Source organism: Puntigrus tetrazona, chromosome 4 (genome assembly GCF_018831695.1).
Source record: "Puntigrus tetrazona isolate hp1 chromosome 4, ASM1883169v1, whole genome shotgun sequence".
NCBI classification, from domain to species: domain Eukaryota; kingdom Metazoa; phylum Chordata; class Actinopteri; order Cypriniformes; family Cyprinidae; genus Puntigrus; species Puntigrus tetrazona.
In genome coordinates this window covers 6333195-6350296 of record NC_056702.1, presented here as the reverse complement: position 1 = coordinate 6350296, position 17102 = coordinate 6333195, and the positions used below count along the sequence as shown (strand labels likewise).

General features: G+C 39.1%; 1 protein-coding gene across 1 annotated transcript in view; it reads left to right on the top strand.

Annotated features, from left to right (window-relative positions):
* Positions 1 to 14032: 14032 nt before the first annotated feature.
* hmga2 (high mobility group AT-hook 2) overlaps positions 14033 to 17102 on the top strand; it is a 29574-nt gene continuing 26504 nt past the window's right edge. Inside the window, exons 1-2 of the mRNA XM_043236332.1 lie at positions 14033 to 14610; positions 16850 to 16936. Coding sequence (XP_043092267.1) covers positions 14488 to 14610; positions 16850 to 16936 — 210 coding nt within the window. The 5' untranslated portion in view covers positions 14033 to 14487. The remainder of the gene's footprint in view (positions 14611 to 16849; positions 16937 to 17102) is intronic.

Below are 17102 nucleotides of genomic sequence, written 5' to 3'. Positions count from 1 at the left end.
GGTGCCTTGCTTTTGATGGCCCCTGGTCACTGTATGTTTTGATTGGGTATTACTTGATTTTAATAGTCCACTAACTATAAGTTATTATATATAAGTTACTAACTATAAGTAGCTTATATGTCAACTACCAGTCATTAGTGTATTAGTAGACTTTGTGCTAAATATGTTAACACTTGACAATCTACCGTCTACATGTGCAATTATTCTACTAACCCTAACCCTAAAGGGTTACCTTTAATTTTATGGAAAAAAGCATACGGAAAATCGAAATTTCTAATTTTACATTCAACGGAAGAAAGTCCTTTGGGGTTGGAACAAAAATGAGGGTGAGTAAACATTTTTTATATATATATATATATATATATATATATATAGCAAATGTACTATTAAGGAAACTTTTTTTCTCATCTTTTTTGTTGCAGCATATCACTATAGGAGAAAGTTCAGACACCCTTTATGTCCTTTGGGTTAACTGGGCGGAGGTACGCTTGGTGAGCTGCTAAAAGTCCTTCAAGCCTTGAGAGGTTACGTCAGCCTCGCCATCCTCTTTGGAGTGCTGTTGTTTAGAGAACAGAGTGGTTGGCCTTACTCTGAGAGTGTGGGAAAAATCGTCCAACGGGCCTGTCGCTGAGAGCGTTTATGTTACCGATGCAATAAAGAATATTTACAAGTCAGGTGTGTTTAGACTGAGGGACGCTGGTTGGGGGGCTTTCGACGGAAGATGGAGTTTTTTTGGGGGACTGGCAGCTGGAGTGTCTCAAACCAGCTTTCAACCCCATATCATCTCCCACCCGGAAGTCAAACAATTTTGTCATTTATGGAGCAAAAATGAACACGCAGGATGCTCTCGACAGGTAGCGTGACTACTCAAACTGTTACAAGCCTTTCTTTTGTAGTCGGAATTCCAAAACATCCCATTGAAATGAGTCACGTCTTGTCTCTGGCCCAGACATTAACGCCTTAATGTACAGAATGTAGGCAAAAGTCATCCGTTAATCTGTTTTCACGTTCAGGCTGTCCGCCTCACTTCCTGCCACTGAAGTGTCACTCCGAGCAAGTCATACTATATCTTGTCCCACTGGCCCCATTAGTTTGCTCTATGAAAGCACTAAACCAAACAAAAGATCTCCAGGCAGCAGCCGTACAACCCAAACACACAATCCGTGATCCACAAAGTCATCCAACACATAAACACCTCCCTCGAACCCTGGGACAAACACTAGACTCTTCGTACAGACTGAACACACTCATTCACGGTTTCTTTGGGTACGCATGTGTGCAAGCCCCCTTCATAGCCTGCCATTAACTGTAGCTCTGTGCTGACTTTGAGGGATTACAGGGGCTTTGCACAGACCTGCCTCTGTGTTCACCCGAAAATGCTTGCTTGTTTAAGACCGCAGCTTTGTTGCAGGCACAGGAAACCTTGAATTTAACAGGGTTTATGAATTATTGGTGTTAGTTTTCTCCTTACTTCCTTCCTTCAATCTGTGGAGGACTTAAAAATTAATTTGATAATAAATCAAGCCCCTTTACCAATCATACATTCAGACTCTTTAACAGACATAGTCACTTTCATATTCAAAGATTGTGGAACGTTTGTGCAAACCAAACTGAAATTAGCTGCTTGGAAAGCAGTGGAAGTGGTTTCTGTTTAGCTTTCCAAGTGCCAGTGCAATCTCCACACAAATCACGCATTGAAAAAGTTCCCTGTGTATATGTGGCTCTTTTCCACGCAATAATGGGAACTAAAGTTTTCACCTTTCAAAATTACCATAAACGTTCTTCAAATACCCCTATTCCAGGTCTTCTTGCATATTTTATTCCAGTTGACTGTAACTACATGAAAAAGAGCAACATCCTTTTTGTGTTGAACAGAATAAAGTCAAATAGGTTTGGAACAAAATAAGGGTGAGCAAATTATGGCAGAATTTTTGGTTACTCTTTTTCATTAAGAATTTTCTTTGTCTTGAATCAGATACAAATGTTTATACCTTGAAATTAACCGTTGATTTACCACAGTTGGACACACCTCAAGGATCAAGAGTCGACTAGGATATGGGCCTTTCCAGCTTATCAGATTCCTAAAGGCACTTCCTGATTGTCCTGAAAGAATTGCTTCATCCCAAGCTCTCACAGACCTTTCCCCTGCATTCAGAATGTTTCGGATGTCATAATCTGGTCAATTGAAGAAGAAAGGGAGGACAAAGCACTGAAGTGAGAGTAAAAAAAGAACTTGCGGAGCAGTGTAGCTCTGCCAGCTCTATCAGACATTCGTCTGATGGATGTGTTGTGACTCCTTTCCTGGAGAAAAGTCAATGATCTCATTTCAGCTCTGTTAACTTCTGCCAAGTATTTACTTTTTTCAATGAGCAGTGTGGGGGCAGAGGGACAGAGTCTGCCTGTGGCCTCATTCCAAATGATGCAATTTGACAGAAACCACATGAAGGGCCGAGGGTATGCAGTATGGCCAGGGTCTCGACGGCAACACTCTGCCTATACCAGGCCCTGCTTGTACCAAGTGTTCCTTTAGTCTGATTGATACCAAATGCATTTAGATATATATTCACCTGAGGTTGTACCAATCACAATCGTTTCAAAACTAAACTAAATGGTTAAGTCTTTTGGGAATATTGTGCTGGTTGTCTTTCCCTTTGCTGTTGGCTTGCAGTACTTTTGCTGAACTGGCGTTTGAGACATCGCAGCTTTGGAATGCCACCAGGCGATCACCACACCACCTCTCTAGCATGCCGAACATAAATAAACCCCAAGATCTAGCCCTCTTGTTATTCCTAGCATTGCTATCAGGAAGTGTCCGGTGGTGATCTATGCTCTTCAAATAGTTCATTTGCAGCCTCGTTAAGACATTCTTTTCCCAGGGCAGGGAATTAAAAAGCAGCTCTTTGTTTTGAAGTTGGTCAAGGGGATGAGACTCACCACGACCCCTATGTTTGGTTTAGGAGTACGTGCTGTTATTGGGGACGTGTGTGTCTGTCTGCAGCTGGTGTATGGGAATGAAGAGTCTAAGTCCAGCATCTCTTGAGCCGGGATAACGTAATTTCTATCCCTGTTTGTTTTGAATCTGCCAGGTTGTTTTGACTGCCTAAGTTTGCATCTCGAGCACACATCCTGATGAACCCAGTGAATGTGTCCTGTGCATGACCTCGCAGCTGTCCGAGGGTTGAGCAGATGCTTCGGAGGAGCTTTAATAGGTGATGAATGCAGAAGCATAGCTTTTACAGAGAAGTGGAATTGGTCTTGCTGTTGAACGCTTGAAGAGATAGTTCACCAAAAATGAAAATCATGTCATTAATTGCTCATGTCATTCCAAACCTGTAAGACATTTATTCGCTTTCAGTACACAAATAATTTATTATAATTTTTCATGAAATCCGAGAGCTTTCAGGTCAGCAACCTATTCAAGAAAGTTACACTTTTAAAATATGTCACATGAGTAAACTTTAATTTTCAGAACCTACGAGAATACTTTTTGTGCATGAAGAAAACAAAAATAATGTTGTGGTACTGTAGTGAATACACATTGATTTCTGGCACATAAGAGAAGAAAGATATCCGAAGATGAACAAAGGTCTTAGGGATTTGGAATGATTTGAGGGTGAGTAACTAATGACGTAAGTTTTATTTTGGGTGAACTATCTCTTTAAGCACTGAGATGGAGCCGATTATGTAGTGTAGGAGAGCGAGGTTTAATACTGAATCTCTGTGTCAGACTTTTGAGATGGCAACCAGTAGGTGCCTTTGTTTTGCAGTGGACGGAATGGAGCCATACCATATTGACACAGGGAAATGTGGTTAAAGGTCATTTATTCTTTAAGTAGAGGATGTATGGAACATGTTAGCTGCATGATTAATTAATAGGTAGAGGTGTGTGTTTGTGAGAAAGGAAGTTCACAACGCCATCCAAAGGTTCTGGGATCAATTATGCCGAGGAGAAAGTGGAGTGAAATTGTGGCCACTGGGCCTCTTTCTCTGGCAAGGTCTGTGGTTCATACCATCAAGCGAAAATTAGCTTTTATAAGAGCGTATTCAAGAGCTGACACCATAAAACTGACAGAGGACATTTGTGCCTTTGTAGTTTTAGCCTGTGCAGCACTTGCATCTGGAAGAAAAGACAAGATTAAGGTTCTTAGCTGGCCCCCTCTCTCCAATAGCCCATGGGAGGAAAGGCAGTATCTCTGAGCCCAGAGTTAAATATAGAATGGTTACAAAGCACTCACGATTTGCATACCTGAGAATAAAATGGTTCTGTTCTGGAACAACTTAGCCAAACTGTGGAGGAAGCCATGGGAATTTCCCTCCGCTCTGCAGCCCAGAAATGTGGAAAATCTTCTGGAGAATTGAGCTGCTCAGAACAACTGCTCTTTGATTTAAACTCTGAATTGAAAATGTAAATCCATGCCTTCAACCAAGCAGCTTCCTTGACCATTTCCCATAGAAAAAATCAGACTAGTTCCTTATGGAAAAATGAGACGTATTGATTTCCGTGCAATACGATGAAATTCTTCTTGAGGTGCAAGGTGAAATGACAATGATGGGTTTCAACGCATATTCCAGTGATTTGGTTTTTATCCATGAAATTGCAAACAAAACACTTATTGTTAGCTTGGATACCTAAAACAGAAAACTGTAAAATCGAACACCAACATGCATACCACATTCAGTTGCTAAGCAGCACCAAGTAAACACTTATCAGCTCACAAAAACATTTTTCCCCTCATTCACGCTTTCTACTCTCTCTTTTTCTTCTTCTCCAAAGCAAGTAAACTTGCCTCTGGCTCCCTGGGCGGCGGGGAGCATTGAGCGAACGCCAAATCTTTAGGATGTCACCGCTGCTCAGTTGCTTCCACTTAGCCTTCCAGACTTTCCCCTGGCTTCTTTTCAAAACAAATCTTGGAGCAGGCCCACAGAAAGTGCATTCTTTCAGGGTCCCTGTGAGCAGTGCTCACGCGCTCCGCCGCTGCCAGAGGTTGCCCAGACAGACACATTGAGACGGCATTTATTTACACAATCCACATCAGGAAGTATATATACCAGTTGCATATTGCGCGTACGAGCATATGTGCATTTTCAGAATTGTAGTTTATGCGCCCAGTGAATCTCTGGAATTGTGTTTTGTGACATACTTTAGATTTCTTCTTCTGTTCGTAATGCAGTGTCGCTAAATACTATCGACCCTGCCGTATTTGTTAATTAATGCTAATGTTTGTTGTTATAGAGTAATGACATATTAGAATGCAACTGCACCTTCACCTTCCGCCACTCAAGCAAATGAGTTAAACTAACTTTGCTTTAATCTGATGTTCTTCTGTAGGCCTTGGCAGGTGTTTCATGGCGATCCAGTGTTGTTTTACTTCCTCTGTTTGCCTAGACTAATGGTAAATGGGCTTTTGGCAAATACTTAAGGGTGCCTATTTAGGTAGTGAGATTAAGCAGCTGTTGGCATTAGGACCAATCAACAAAGCCCCCAAATTTTTCTCTCTGCATGATAAACCAGAAGACTCCCAGTCTGGGTTAAAACTGCACTGCCAATTCCATATAGATGCTTTTTTTTTTAGGTTGTATTGGTTTGGAATCAAGTTTTTCAAAGTAATGACATTTTATTGGCGGTGGTGCTATTGATATTAATGTTCAAGAAGTGATGATATGATTGTCCCACATTCACAGAGGATTAGATTGACAGGCGATCTGACCAATCATAATGATGATTCTGCCATTTTTGTCCGATAAACAAACTAGACAAGAGAGTTCATGTTGGTGAAAATGGTGTGCTTTCCCTAAAAGTTTACTTACCCAATGCCATTCCAAACTTGTAAAAGCTTCGTTTTGACAAAAAAATTAACTTTGGGATGAAGTATTGGTCTCAATGCAAAATGATGACAGTGAAAGCAGCAGCTGCTGACTTTTGTGGATTTTGCAGGTAATGACAACATTGACCTTTAACATCTCCTCCCTCACTTCTTTTATATCTTCTCACATTTCAGACATTCCTGATACAACAGGTCTCACCAATCACCCCCTCACCCAGCCCTAAAACTAAACAAAGGTCACGGGGACCGACCTTTCCTCCAGGCATCCAGCTAAACTACAGGTTACAGCGGAAAGCTTTCAGGAAGAAGTTTGTGTCCTTATCTCATACAGCTAAATACTGATTTACTTAAAAAGAACTGATCAATATCTCAAGTCAATGACCCAATAAACCCTCGTCTTCATTGAAACGTGAAAAGGGGAGTTTTTATCAGAAAATAGATGGGATGTAGACACTTAGGTCTGAAAGGATCAATGAAGATTTTAGGTTACAAGTCACAAATGCATTAGTGAATACATATATTTCTGGTCCTGCACAAATTCTTACAGGTTTTTGATCATTTTAAAGAAAAAGTTTGAACTCTTGTTTCCAGCTAAAACAGAAATTCTTAAATCAAGAAGTAATTTCAAAACAAAAAAAAATATTGAGATTGTCAAAATGTTTAGTTGTTGCTTGAACTAAGCGCAGTGGGATAAGCAAAAATAATCTTGTTTTCTGTTTAAAATAAGATTATTTGGTTTTCTCCATTGACATATTATTTTGCTTGTTCTAAGCAAAATTTCATTTAATTTAGTTGTCTAGAAAATGCTTCTTGATTTAACAGTTTTACATATTTTGGCTAGAAACGACAATTTTATTTTTTTTTTTAAGTGTACAATGCAAATAAAAGCAGCTAGTCACTAAATAATAAAATATTAACAACAGTCAGTTTCTGTACTATAGCCACATACATCATGTTTTTACTTTTTATGTAATTATATAATAATCAACATTAATGCACAGAAGTGCTATCATTTTAGCTGAACTAGGACTGAATTGGAATAATTAATTTACTGACTGGTTTGTGTGTCTTAAATTACTTATAAGTTAGATCTCAGTTAATTCTGCATATATATAATTATACAAAAGCTCATTTAAAATATCTTTTTGTGACCATGCATGTTCTGCTCTGTGTGATGGTAGTGAAGTTCACAGTGGCAGCTGCACTTGAGCTGTTTTTTTGGGGAGATCAGGAATGTGCAGTGGGTCGGTCGCTCTCTTTTGAAGACTTCCTGTCTCGGAGGCCAACGTTCCATAAATTTGTCAATGAAAACGAGTTAATTGAAGAACAGAGCTGAATTTATCAGGACTACACTGAGACTGTGTATGAATGTGTGTTGTGTGTGCGTGTTTGTATTTGTACATAGATAGTGTGTGTGTGTGTGTGTGTGTGTGTGACAGGGACGTCATGTCTCCCGAAAATATTTCCTCCACTGGAAAAACATTTGCCTTCGAGGAAAAACTCACAAAGTTGTGGCTTGCTGCACCCTGTTAGACTGCATTCAGCCAATAGAAGAACAGAGATTTTGTACTGACCAAAAGTTGATCTATTCATAAAACGTACATGTGTCTCCACTTGGCAAAACCCCCTGTAGAACATAGCTGAGATTGCTGTCGCCATATGACGGAAGAGCGTGTGGAGAAAAGGAATTTCTTTTACAACAACTGTGTGGAAGTAAAATAAACAGTTGAACACAGAAACGTACTCACTGATTTACAACCATCGATAACGGTTATATCTTAACAAAATTCTAACCTACTCAGCATAGTTTTTATATGTAAACAACTGTTTATTGTTTAGACAATAAAAGAGGTATATATATATATATATATATATATATATATATATATATATATATATTTAAGAAGTATATATATTTTTGTATATATTTATTATGATATATTATTGGCGCATACTCATACTGAACTGAATATTGGAATTTATGTATGCATTTTTCTAATTTAATTATTTAATTAAATACGTAAGGGTTATTATTTAATGGAATTTAGCTTATTAAATTAAAATGCGTAATCACACATTTAAATGTTAACATATTTCTATTACATTTGTATCGGAAACATATTGGAAACAACAGTCCAAGGCTTCAATTACTTCAAAGCCGTACAAAAAAAAAAAACTTAGTTTCATTTGCAAAATGGGGAAAAATGACGAGTAAGAAGGAAAACTGGTCTCGAACCCCAAGGTCAAACATTTCCCATTTTCTTGAGAAAAAAACGTCTAGCTGTAATAAAAGCGTGCTGTAAATCTGAACGTGTCTCCGAGACAAAGCGGTGACTGCTGTATGTCTCTCTTGACAGTGAGGTGCACCGAGAGATAAAGCGTGGGGATAGATTGGGCAGAGCGGGAGGCTTTCAGTGGAATGTGCTCATTTGGCGTCCTCTGGACTTTAGTGAATGAGTGAATGGGGAGTGTTAGTTGTCAACTTCTCTCGTCTGTGCCGGCAGATGGAGCCTTTGGCCTGCCAGCTGTCGTCTGCAGCACACGCGTTGAGAGTGGCACTGAGGAGGACAGACAGCTCAGGTGCTACCTTCAGACGCCGACTAGATCGTGCACTATCATCTTTTCCCTTTGCTGACGTGAATGTGTTTTCGAGGGCGTGAAACGCATTGTTCCCTTTCTGCTGCTTTTGCCTTCAGCCCCGCGTAGCTGTTTGAGGTCGCGTGCTTGAGTCAGCTGATTAGCTTATCTGGTCACGAGAGAGCAAGGAAGGTGGAGGTAAAGAAAACAGCGAGCAACGTTTTTCGCGCTTCATCTCTTCCTGGGAGGTGCATCCTTCGTGTCGGTTAGGCTTTGACCTTAGCGAAGTGCGGAGGTAAAAGCCTGGCCGGCATCACAGAGGTCGGAGGTCAGCGGGGTTTTTCTGCTCTTGGTTTCGTGAATGCCTCCATCGCAGGAAGTTAACGCGCTGAGATCTTCTGGCGATGGAAGCTCTTAAACGCAAGTTTAAAAGTGACATTGTCGAAGTACACCACTTTATTTATTAATACACAGTTTTAAAAAATCATCTGAATTTCTTATTAAAAGAAGGTCGTTTAGCCTGCCCATATATTAATAGCATGCTATTAGCTAAACCGTATTATTCAATGTAACTATCTGACATCAAAGAATATTATTATTCACTCATCATCTTCCGCTGTTTGATTTTTCCTTGTCTTTCTTTAATTCAAGGATAAGCATCATTAAATTACTTGCTTCATTTTTAAATACCCCTTGCTTTGAATGAGTTCACGAGGTCTGCTTCTGGATTGTTAATGTGATTCGAATCTTTACTTGGTTTATTTGTGCGTGACTTTGGTTATGTTAACAACCTTAGCAGATACTAGTTATCAGTAGATGAACTAATGGCCTGATGTCTGACTGATAGCAGATCAGCTTTACCTGTGTTTTTTCACCTGCTGGAGCGGCCCTTTGAGCGCAGGTCGCTCTATTATATGGCGTGTTTGCGCACAAACACAACTTTTCATGTAAATGTTGGTGGTCCGGGTCAGGCCCTCGGGGTCCCGGGAAACAGGGGAGTGCATTATGGATGATTCCACCTGTTGCCTAAATTGGTAATATATCAAGTCATTTGTTTTAAAGGAACAGTTCACCCAAAACTAAAAGTTCTATCATTATTCCCTCGTCTGTTTAACTCAGTGAGAACGACTTCAGCACTATATTTTGACATTTTCTGGAGTCACACGTTCTTAAATATAAAGGTTTTTTATTAGCAATTATGGTTCCATGAAGAAGCAATAACATCCTCAATGAAAGTATTCCGTTGCTCAATTGCTTCTTTAAAGTGCAAATAAGGCTCTTTAGGTTTTGGGGTGGGAATAATTGTTCTTTTAAGGACCCAAAATGTTTTTTCAGAGGCACCTCTTAGCTTTCTTTATGGAATACAGAGTTCAGTATCTGATTTATGAACGAATCATCCATTTAAGTTAGATATTTACAATAAAGCAGTTTGATTCCGATACAAAACCAGTTCGAATAGTTCGCTTACCCTTAAAAAATAAAAAGTTGAAAAAATCCCCCAAAAAACATTCAGTCAAAGGTTCTTTAAAGAATCTGAAGAACCTTATTCATCATAAATATCCTTTTGTGAAATAGAAAGGTTCTGCAAATTCTTTATGGAACTGTTTAGACAAAAAAATAAAAAATCACACACCTTTATTTTTAAAAGAGTTTGATGAACCTGCTGCGTTTTTTTTCTCTTTAGAATGGCAAACCGATTATACAGATTATAATTAGAATAAATACATTTTTTTTATTGTTTCTTTAACGTATGACTGATGAATTTGCATACAATTAAGTTTTAGTTCAAAAGGTGCGATTTAAATGAATGATAGTTTTAAATGTAAATCTACAAACGTCACTGAGTGAACGAGGTGCATATTGGCCGTATGTTTTTTAATGGTTAAAGCGTACAGCTTAAGACGTCAAACCATTTCTAACCAGGACATCGATCCTAAGGCACCCTCCCGAGAGCTATGTGTGATTCCCACAGTAAACGGTAAACTAACTGTAGCCTCTTGACACAGTGACACAGAAGCGTTCTTCTGGGTCAGCACCTGTGACGCCACATTGTACCTGCTTCCCAATCTGGAGCGTGAGTTCACAGAGGTCCATTTCCATATAGACAGGTCACCCTTTCCTTTTCCATCTGACTACATTAGGAATACGAGAGCCTGGAGACTATGAATAGACCAGCGGACCCTGCCGTTCACAGGGGACTCAGGTTCGGTGAGGTGGGAGTTGAGAGCTGGCCAGACGTCTATGTCACTTCAGAAGGGAGGGGATGAGAGATAATTTGTCTTTATGGCCCCACGTCACCTTTAACCCCTCGACAGGGTGACTGACCCTAGATAGTTCACTTCTAAGTGGCCAGTTAGGCTGCCATGTTGGCTTTTATACTGTGTGTCTGTAACGCATTTGGAGGGAGAAAGAAATAATAATACTGTAATTATTCTAAGTGCATGCTTACATCTCAAACACATTTTTTTATTAAATATTTTGGCCAAAATATATACATATAATTACATTTAAGCAACGTGCGCACACACATACTGTATTTTTATTTATATATATTCTATCTATACCTATCTATCTGTGCATTGTATTATTATTATACTATTATATAAATGTATAATACATGTATAAGTTATTTATATAAATATATCAACAGTTTTATATATATATATATATATATATATATATATATATATATATATATATATATATATATATATATATATATATATATATATATTAATGCATATTATAATAACTATAGAATTTTTAAAATGTATATAATTATTTCTAATTTAATTTACAAAATTATAATTGTAAATAAGATCCATTTCTAACAACCAGTAAAACTTGCTCATCTCAATGCCTGGGACTTCTTCACTGGATCTGATAAGCTGCCCCTTGAGCATCGAACATTTTCTGTGTCATTTTTTTCCCTTACCGCTACTTATGCAGCTTTGAGACTGAAGTGAAGAGGAAAATGCTTTAACAGTTTGTGTCTGATGTGTGGCTGTAGGCCCCTGGCAGCCGGCTTTCATAAATGTATCGCATATGTTGGGGCCGCTTTGAGGCTGTCTGGGGGTGAAACGGTTAAAATTGACATCGGGTGGCAAAGGGGCTGTGGTTGGTCTCGAATCTTTTTAGTGTGCCGCGGTGGATGAGTTCTCCCACAATTTGCCCAGAGCGCTCCCCTCCTCTGTCCGAGAGAGAGAGAAAAAAAGGAAATCTGTGTCCAACCCAAAGAATGTCTTTTGAAATGCACATGCTCCTGCTTTTTTTACACCCTGCGAGTGCTTTGTTTCCTCTACGTTTCTGCAGATTTGGCCAGCGTTCTCCTGATTTACCTCCACAAAATAAATGATTACACATGCACAGAATAAATCGCAGATATTTTTTTTTCACATTTTTTTAAATTCAGGAATTAATAATATTTTTTTTTTCGCGTGTATACGTATATGTATAGTTTTTTTTTGTTTGTTTTTTTTTTTTAGAAAATTTTCAACATTTTTGAATTGTGCTAAAGGACAGGCTGCAAGTGCATTTTGCACAATTTGTATACATTCAAGTCATATGTCTCCATGTTCTGAGTTGGCCGTAATCGATCTTGGTAGTACTTTGGGCAGTAATTTGTGGCTGGGGCTATTGATCGTATTCGTTTCATTCGCTGGCGGTCCCGACGCCGCTCTGTCTGCGGGGGAGTGGTTTGAAATTCCTCTTCTCCACCTTCTTTGGGGGTCTGAGAGCTGTTTTTTATGAATGAACTGAATACCAACTACAAATTAACCAGTCTCTTTCACAAGAAAAGCACTCCTTCTGCAGCCAGTCCTACAAACTAAATAATGAAGAGCATGCAGCGAGGAATAATATAAAATTGCGGTAGTGTAAAAATAAGCACCCTGGTGTTGACATATTACCCGGACGCAAAGAATCAAGCACTAGAACAATTTTCAAATTCTCTGTAATATGCAGGAATATCCAGTAAACATAATTAACCCTTTAAAGTGATTCATGCAACAAAACAAAAAACAGTGATCCATAAAGCATGCATTCTCTATATCTTGTGATGCACTTTTTAATTTTCTTCCTGTCCTTCTCCCATCTTTGCCATCCTTTGTGCAGCTCTTGGAGTTCAAGATCCTCCAGCTCTCGGTTATAAAGCCCATCTCTGACACAATTGTATTCATTTGGAGAGGGTTGGGAGGACTTTGCCATTCCTCCCCCGTTTGGTCAGATCGTGGGAAAGGCCCTCCACGTAAAGCAGTTTATTCTTTGTCACTGTTGTTCTTGTGTAATTGATCTCACTCCACGTCGATGGGCGGAAGACTTCAAAGACACGCGGCTGTTGGAGGTCGATCTGCTTGCGCTCGCGGCCTTGAGGGACAAAAAACAACTGCTTCCCTTTCGCTTACGACGCACACTTTTGATGAGTGTGTAAAATTGCATAGTGCGAGGCGTGACGTGGACTTTCGTGGAAACGATCGATTTATGCTGGGATTAAATTAACAATAATTACACTCCACATAGGATTTACCTTTCGAAGAAAAGCCCATGTGGATGTCTTTCATTTATAACACTCGGAGTCTATTTGTATATTTATATAAGAAAATTACATGAAGCGTAAACGACGTTCAAGTTCCGAAGCGGATCTTTTTGGTGAATCAGTCGTAGTCCGATTCACGAAGAATGAATGCTTGCTTTATTCATTCATTCATTGAAAGAGTTCATTTAGTGTTCATTTAGTGTTATCCGATTCGAAATAAAGTTTTTTTTTTTTTTTTTTTTTTTTTTTTTAAATCCAAACACGTTTGAGTCAGCATTAGCTTAATGGTATTTATAATTTATGACTTACCTATTGAACAGCAAATCGTGTTTTTTTATTTATTTATTTTGTAATAGCTACAAATATTTTTATTTACATGCAGGCATAGTTACAAATATATAAATCATTGTGTATGTAATATGCTTATATATATATATATATATATATATATAGATAGATAGATATACACACACACACATATGATATTTTTGTTTTGTTGAAATATTCCATTTCTTAATATAGCCTGCTATTACGCCAATTGTATTTCAATCATGGAGCCTCTAAACTCTAAAAAGCCGAACTAAATAGTTGAATTCTGAAATGATCTCATCATGTGGCAATGCCGAGGGCAGTAAATGCAACACGAAACTTTTCTCTCAAATATTTATTCCTAAAAAAAAAAAAATTGTACACCAAAAGAATCGCTGGCGGGGGGCGGGGGGGGAGAGAATCGTAGCGCGCCCCGAACGCGCGGTGTACGTATCGTTTACGTTTCTTGAAATAAACAAACAAATAAACAAGTCTATGAACTGTGCTGTGCCTTTAAACTTTTCTGGAGCGTGGCCAGTAACATGAATGGTGCTGGACACGTGAGTTTGTCTCAATGTGGTCTCTCCTCTTAGTATTTCTCATGTTTTCTCTGGCTGTTGTCCAATTCTTTTCTCTCTCTCTCTTTTTGCGCCTCTCTTGCCCCCTCCCTCCCCGTGTTATCCACCCACGGGAAAAGTGATTTTCGCCTCTCTCTCTCTCTCTCTCTCTCTCTCTCTCTTTTAATGTATATACCTCATCCTCATCCACAGTCTGTGGACTTATTTCCGTGTGGGCAGCAGGGATGCATTTAAAATGCCCCCATTTTTTGACTTAAACCAATCCGCGTAGAAAGCCGTTCCCCGCAAACTCTTGAATCCGCGGCAGCGTGGATCTGACAGTGCACTGTCACACGTCCCTCAGCGAATGTCTCGATCAAATTGCAATCGATCACCGGGCTTATTTTATTACTAAAGCCACCCCCACTTAATTCTACACGGGAGATTTTTTTTTATTTTTTTTTTTTCCCTCAGTGTGCGCGAGCCAAATTCTCAACCAAGAGACAGCACGTGCTTCTCACAATACCCGCGCTTTTAGTTTACATTTCGCATCCCCTTCATGTGCGCACCGGTTCTAAACGCATTGTTCTTGATAAGCGCGCATTGGTGAGCGCGAGACACTGACCGCAAGGACAGAAGGTGCTTAAGACTCCGTTCGGGACTCACACGCACACACACACACACGATGAGCGCGCGCGGTGAGGAAGCCGCCGGCGAAGCTTCAGGATCGCAGGAGCAAACCGAGCCCGAGCCTGCCCCTGCCGAGCCAAAGAAGAGGGGACCGGGCAGACCCAGGAAGCCGCAACAGGTCAGTGCGCGACTCTTATTTCTTCCACCGCGAACACCTTTGATATCTTCTAAATTGGGGAACGGACGCGTTTGGACCTGCAGGGCTGCGCAATAAACATTCTTACCGTAACCATATATTACTCTTCGCCCGCACTTTATGGCTCATGTTTACGTGCACCCCTGCTGCAAAAAAAGAAAGAAAAAAAAAAAAAAAAAACAGCTTAAACCAGACTGGGCTGGTTCGCTGGTCTCTCGCACAGGTCTGGTTGCAGGTTTGAAATGAAATTGTCCCGGTTTTCAGTTTGACCAACTTGGCGACCAGCTAAACCTGCTTAACACCAGCTTAGCCAGGCTGGGACACCAGTTTAGTGTGCTTTAGGATATTTCATTTTTATATATATATATATATATATATATATATATATATATATATATATATATATATATATATATATATATATATATATATATATACACTGCTGTTATTGCTGTGCTTTATTGTATTGTAATGTATTACAAAAAGCATACCTGTGCACACAGAATGGAATGTAGCCCATGCAAATTGTGTGTTTGTCTAAATATAGAAATATAACTTGGCCATAAACATTTTTTTTTAAATATAGCTTTTACTTTTTTTTTTATTTCTCATTTTTTGTTCCTGTTATTAACCTTCACTACTTGATTTTAACACGCGTGTCATGCAGCCTGACAAATTGTTTATTGCAGATATTTTAATTGCCTTGAGTTGTGTGAATGATGGTTGAAGATACATTAAAATGTTGCTTTAAAAATAGTTTTAACGAATTAAAGCATGGCAGGGTGAAGAACAATGCTGTCATTGCATGAATTATGAAGCTGTGTCAGTGAAGCCTGCTTCGTTTTATTTACAAATGTTTCTCTAGGTGTTTTTAGACAGAAGTATTGCGTTTTTGTGCTTTGGTTGTGATTGCATTTGAGGTCTGCGTTTCTCTTGTGGGGAATTCCTGCAGACTGAATGTATACATTGTATGTGTGTTAGGTTTATTGTAGGCCTACGAGTAGCACTTGTTTGTATTTGGACAGGAAGCACTTCTTTCCTAGCAGATAGTATTCCTAATGACACGCTTGCCATCTGTTGATCACAACAGTCTCTCATATGTGATGCTAAAGCACTTTTGTGAGTTGCTTTGGATGAGATCAGCTATCAGATAAAGTCAGGGTCCTCTGTTGATGGGAAACCAGTTTGCTGTATTTTTTTGCTTTTGAATCGTGAACAAACCGTTATAGGTTTTCTTGAATTATGCACTGTGATCTGTCTAAATTACAAAACATATATATTTACAAAGTAATTATATAGTAGTATACATAGTGCTAGAGATCCACATATTAGCTATTTCATATGTACCTGTTGATGTGAGAAGTGGTTACTATAACAACAGGCGTGTAATTAAAATGTAATGTCACTGAACAGCTATCTATTTAGTCATGACCACATCCTTCAGAATTCTTGTTTTGAGTGTTTGTGGTCAGAGGATGTGATTCACTATCTTAAGTAATTCACAAGTGACTCACTACAATACCTCTGTTTGCAAATAGCCATGAGGATGAGCTGGCAAGAAGGGTTCGAAATAGTCATTCACCAAATATACTGAATTGGAAAAAAAAAAAAATTCAGAAACAAAAACATTTACAATTCTTAAAATAAAAACACACACATATATATATATATATATATATATATATATATATATATATATATATATATATATATATATATATATATAAAGCACCAAGTGAATGGGAGACCACCACCAGTAGATCTGTGTGTGGTGGAAGGTGGACCCTGAGTGCAGCAGTGGTCCCAAAATGTATCTGGACACTTCTCGACACCTACCTTGACAAGTTATATTTTAAATGCATGCATTTCTTTTTCATTGGAAGGCAAATCAAATGGCACCTGCACGTGCGTAAGCTATTTTTGCAATTACTTTAAAGCAGCTGGTCCCAGTGTGATTTTTAGAGGACGAATGAAGTCGGTTCTCTTCTCGTTCACACAGCAGAGTAACCACAAGTGTAGTTAGTCACATTAACTATGAACATGACCCACAAATGTCTGACTTTCAGAAAGTGTCCAGATACATGTACCGTTATTTTAAACAATGCATTATAATTCGAAAAATACCGGTGTGAAAAGTATGCTTCCAAATAAACGCCATTTAGTTTACTTGTGGCATTGTTTCCTGTCCTCGTGGCCTAAGTTCACCTCTTCTCATCCTCAGGAACCCACAGGAGAGCCTGTCCCCAAACGACCGAGGGGACGCCCCAAAGGAAGCAAGAACAAGGGCCCCTCCAAAGCAGCGCAGAAGGTGAGAACCAGGCAGCTTTCTGCACACCTCAGCAGTTAAAAAACGAACTCACATCCAACTCCATCTATCGTGCGTTCTGTGTATCATTCTATATGTCCACCCAGTTGACGAGTTGTTCTGTCCTTCCCCTTGTTTATCGTTCAATCTATCATGTACCACTTCACAA